The sequence below is a fragment of the Toxorhynchites rutilus genome, chromosome 2, assembly GCF_029784135.1.
Source record: "Toxorhynchites rutilus septentrionalis strain SRP chromosome 2, ASM2978413v1, whole genome shotgun sequence".
NCBI lineage: Eukaryota > Metazoa > Arthropoda > Insecta > Diptera > Culicidae > Toxorhynchites > Toxorhynchites rutilus.
Genome location: NC_073745.1, coordinates 271,558,428 through 271,563,814, shown reverse-complemented (window position 1 = coordinate 271,563,814; position 5,387 = coordinate 271,558,428). Strand labels below are relative to the sequence as shown.

General features: G+C 40.8%; 1 protein-coding gene across 1 annotated transcript; it reads right to left on the bottom strand.

The window, feature by feature from the left end:
- Nucleotides 1-1,751: 1,751 nt before the first annotated feature.
- On the bottom strand, nucleotides 1,752-3,528 carry LOC129768953 (uncharacterized). Its single transcript, XM_055770907.1, has one exon. The coding sequence runs from the start codon at nucleotides 3,347-3,349 to the stop codon at nucleotides 2,612-2,614; it is 738 nt and encodes a 245-aa protein (XP_055626882.1). The 5' UTR covers nucleotides 3,350-3,528; the 3' UTR covers nucleotides 1,752-2,611.
- Nucleotides 3,529-5,387: the final 1,859 nt, after the last annotated feature.

Genomic DNA, 5,387 nt, shown 5'->3' with positions numbered 1-5,387 from the left:
AAAAAGTCCTGCGGTATTTCCGCGAGGTGTCGTTGTAAGCGCGTAGTTCTAGTTGTATTCATTGTATCGAGTCATACTATAGCTTGTTGGAAAGGTATTTTTGCGCGCTATAATATAGTCCTTGATATATAGTTTTGTTTGGTTGAGTCGTTCGTGAGTTATAGTGTCGCAAATATGGAGCAAAATAAAGAGAAAATCCGACATATTTTACAGTACTACTATGACAAAGGCAAAAATGCATCTCAAGCTGCCAATAAAATTTGTGCAGTTTATGGACTCGATACAGTTTCCATTTCCACCGCACAACGATGGTTTCAACGTTTTCGTTCTGGTGTAGAGGTCGTCGAAGATGCGCCACGCTCAGGAAGGCCTGTCGTCGCTGAATTATCCGAGAAAGACCGGCATAGTAGCAGCCGTAGCATCGGCCAAGAGCTGGGGATAAGTCATCAAACCGTTATTAACCATTTGAAGAAGCTTGGATTCACAAAGAAGCTCGATGTATGGGTGCCACACACGTTGACGCAAAAAAAACATCTTTGACCGTATCGACGCATGTGAATCGCAACAAAATCGACCCGTTTCTGAAGTGGATGGTGACTGGCGATGAAAAGTGGGTCACTTACGACAACGTGAAGCACAAACGGTCGTGGTCGAAGTCCGCTGAAGCGGCTCAGACGGTGGCCAAGCCCTCATTAACGGCCAGGAAGGTTCTGCTGTGTGTTTGGTGGGATTGTCAAGGAATAATCTATTATGAGCTGCTTCCCTATGGCCAAACGCTCAATTCGGACCTGTACTGCCAAAAACTGGACCGCTCGAAGGTAGCACTCATGAAGAAGAGGCCATCTTTGATAAACAGAGGCCGCATTGTCTTCCATCAGGACAACGCCAGGCCACACACTTCTTTGGTGACGCGCCAGAAGCTCCGGGAGCTCGGATGGGAGGTTCTTTTGCATCCGCCGTATAGTCCGGACCTTGCACCAAGTGACTACCACCTGTTTTTGTCCATGGCGAACGAGCTAGGTAGTCAGAAGTTAGCCACAAAAGAGGCCTGTGAAAATTGGCTATCCGAGTTTTTTGCCAATAAGGAAGCGAGCTTCTATAACAGGGGTATTATGAAGTTGGCATCTCGTTGGGAACAAGTCATCGAACAAAACGGCGCATATTTGACTTAAAACAGATGATTGTAACTAATTTTATGAACAAATGAAAATTCAAAAGAAATACCGCAGGACTTTTTTGACAGCCTAATATATGGTACTACTGTCAAAATTTCATATTTTTCATATAGCTGGTGATTTGGTTTGGAAATATAAAAAAATATTTTTTTGTACCGCACAACACTGAAAAAAATCTGAAAAAAACACACATATATAGAAAAACCGTAGGAACGCATTTAAATATAAATAAGAGTAGTACTGAATCTTTAAATCCAAAAAAAAAAATTCAATATTTCAATAATTTTTTTAGTACTTCAATTTTTTTCTATAATTTAAAAAAAAACCGTTAAAAAAAACCGCCAAAATTTCTTATTTAATATCCTATACAATATTTGCCATACAGCTTGGCCTTTCTTGTTTTGAGTATTCGGTATACGAGAGAAAAAAGACACACAAACCCTAGAATCCCCATACATTAAGACATGACATAGAATTTAAAATCATAAAGCATTGAAAAAACAATCATTTTCATTTTATCATATTTATTTTAAATAGAAAGAGGTTTACATAAACAAATCATAACCGTTACGTGGTTTTCATTATTTTTCAACAATATTGAATTGAGAGAATTCTAAACTGATAGAAAACATGTGGTGAGCTATTTATCTCTACTCATTCCCGACTGGTCTATGAGCGTCACAATCATGACCAATCACCGACGCCAGGGAGGTGATTCCACCTGCACCATACCTTTTATCAACTCGTGAACAGGGAGAACAACTTCATTTCGTGACTAGACTTTTCGCCTCAGACGTCGACGGTGGTCGGGATTGAACCCCACGTATTTTGCAGAAACTGTTTATCAATCTCTTGTTATTAGTGTTCAAAACTTATTTGCAATAAGTGTTATCTACAATAATTATTACCTACATCCTACTATCCACTCGCAAGGATTTGATTAGTTTTTAATTAATAGTATTATCATTAAGCTTAGGTTACTTAGTCTTCAAAGAAGGGTTTACTGCACCACATCATTTAATTTGGTCAAATTGTATTACATTTTCATCGAACTCGTACCCAATAAGTGAAGAGTTTTAGAATAATTGCACTTTAATTGTCCGAATTTTTATCATTACTTTTTTTCATATGCGCTGTATCAAAGTTCCCTTCTTCGCTGTGAAAACATGATATTACAAACTACATAACAAAACATCCGCACCGATGGCGGGTTGGAAATCAGCTACACTCGAAAGCGCCACAAGGTACCGAATGCCGTTTGAGTCTATATTGTTTGGTTTGGTTCACAATTTCGCACGCTAATCAATCACAAAATTCGTTCTGCTTTGCTAGTTTCGTCACAAGAAAAGGGGAGTCTTATTTGTTATCCAGTTGCAGTTGATATGAATATTTCGCGTAAACGCCGATAAGTTCCCTCGAAGAGTTTGTACCGCGCACTAACGCACGTAGTAGCTGCAGCAAATCGATGACCTGGGAACACGCTGAGTGGGAAGTCCAGAGATACCCCGCAGATAGGTGTATGAAACCGGGCGCCTAAGTATTTTCTTCGGTGACGGTTTGCTGGTCGTGTTGCTGGGAGTAACCGAGCCGCTGTTGGTGCTGAACAGGGAAGACTTAGATTCGGCCTTCATATGCAGACTTTTCTGGTTGAGAAAATTCACTGAGGTGCTACTACATGATAGCGACCGTGTTCTCGCTGTGGTGGCTATCGTCAGGCTTTCCAACAGTTTACGAACCGAGGAGCGTCTCGATCGTAACGATTTTACAATATCGCGAGAAGAATCACACACCGAATCACTGGATGCGCTGGAGAGTTCGGAATTTAGCACTGGGTCAATCGATTTGGCAAACGTATTGGATCCACTGTCTTCAGAAGCCTGCAATCGGTCACTGATCGAAGAACTGGAATCCAGCGAGGAACTGCGGAAATTTTCTTCGTCGTTGTTGATATCTTCACTCGATTTTAAACCAATTTTGCGGTAGATGTTTTGAAAAAATCCAAACGATTTATCTCGTCCCGGCGAAACAGATGATAACGGTGAAACACTTCTCGTCGAAGGCGTTGGAATATCTATATAGATATTTTCGCTGCTATTGTTGTTATTTCCTGCTCCAACTGTGAGTCCAATGTTTGGTGAAAGGTTGTTGTTATCCATTTCCACACACGATAACATTTTCACTGATTTTTTGGTACGAACTTCAATTAAATCCAAATCACAATCTCCACTTGGGGTTCAGTTGTTTAGTTCAAGTTAACGAAAGCTGGGTCGGTTTGTTAATGAGTGTAATCAGATACGCGCTGTTACTTTTATAGCTTTCCTTGTGGCTCTCCTCCTGCTGCTCCAGCCACAGACTGTTGAGATGAATTCTCAACGAAACGAAAACAGCACGAGAGCTCTTGTTTGTTCGCAGGATGCTGTAATGCTAGTGCTTCGTCCCAATCGGAATAACGAAGGATGCGGAGCGAGCGCACACACGTTGCATTTTTCGTGTGTGAGAAGAAAATGTCTCTCTGTTTTGATCCACGTGCAAGCTTTCAAAGGTCAGGAGGTGGAATGAAGGATGAAATATCTCCTCAGAGATGAGGCGAATTCACAAATGAACGCTGAGATGAAAGTGTTCATCGATTGAGCATCACGAAGCCAAACGACAGTCAATAGAATATTTTTTCCAACTGATAGTATTATCACAATTCTCACCGAAAAGGCAAACCCTTAATTGTTATCTAATATACCAAACAGATGAGAGATCTAATAATTAATCCAAAATGGTTCGTTACAAAACTTCCTGATGTAATCTTCTGACGAGATTTTTCACATGTTCCAACCATTCATCACGTGGTGGCTTTTCACCTGATGTGCTTGTTAACTTTCCCTCCGTTGGCGTTCCCTTTTATGAACGAAAAAACTTTTTTCCCAAACGACGTAAGCACCACCGTATGCTGAAAGTTATTCACACGCCTAAAGAATAAGTCACTCATACAATTCCAGGTTTTTATGGGACAAAGTTACGCGAATGGAAGCAGTCACTGAAAATGCGTTCCAGAGTTGTATTTTTTTCTGTCTTGATGACCCGCTGCTTCCTGTGGATTTTTTAATTCACTCTTCTGAAGCTGCGCGTCATAGTCACCGTTTGGGATACAATTGCCGCTTGTTTTTGGACACGTGAGCTTCCGTAATGCAATCGTGAACTTCCTCGTAACATTTAACAATTTACGGTCGGTGAGACTTTCGTCTTCAATTCATTACTGAGGTGATCTGGTTTCAGAACAGTAATTATTCAATCATCGTAACCCTGTTCCATTTGGTCAGCATTCCTGAACCGCCGTTGATCATAACGTGTCATAGCTGTCATGTAATGCTTCGACCAGTTCCCAAAACTTTTCCCGTGAACCTAAATCGTAAATCGTAGATCTAAACTGCAATCGGTCAGTGCACCCGTGGCCGAGTGGTTAGCGTCTCACATTATCATGCCGGGTGTTCGGGTTCGATTCCCGTTCTGGCCGGGGGATTTTTCGTCAAAGAAATTTCCTTCGACTTGCACTGTGGTCATGCGTATTCAAGAGCTTGCCCTTCGGAATACATTCAAGGCGTGTTATTCGGCTTAAGAAATCTCGACCAAGTATTAATAAATGACGCTAGTTAATGCATACGTTGAGACGGCAAAAGTTCCACAAGGGAACGTTAACGCCATTCAAGAAGAAGAAGAAGATCTGAACTTCTCGAAAGACTTCCAGCGAAACGGTCAGACCAGTTTTGAGGAGAGGAAGAAGCAACACAATGCCAAACGGTATCAGTAAAGTGATGTTCGTTAATTTTTGACATAATTTTTCGCTCACAAATCTGACCCGCTTTCTAATGCATCTCTTAAATGTATCATTCATCGTGTTAAAGGGTATAACGATCAAAATTTGGTCAAATAAAAATGAATTAAGATTGATCATATTTTTAATTGAAAGAATCAAGTTATTTTTCTTTTAGAAGTTCATTTTGCATTAATATACAGACAGACTTAACCCCTGCCATCAGGTGCGCTGAAGAACGCCATTTTGATATCGTCGTGGGCGGTATACCACTCCATGGACTTTGTGTAAAAGTACGATATTTTTCCCTCGAGTCTGTGCCATGATGAGAGGCAAAAGTGTGGCGAGATGAAAAGAGAAAATGTATACCTGTGAATTATAAAAGCCTTGTCCCCATTTGTTTATAGTCG

Excerpts from the sequence above, each read along its gene's own strand:
- LOC129768953 (XM_055770907.1), bottom strand. The coding sequence starts at position 3,349 with ATGTTATCGTGTGTGGAAATGGATAACAACAACCTTTCACCAAACATT.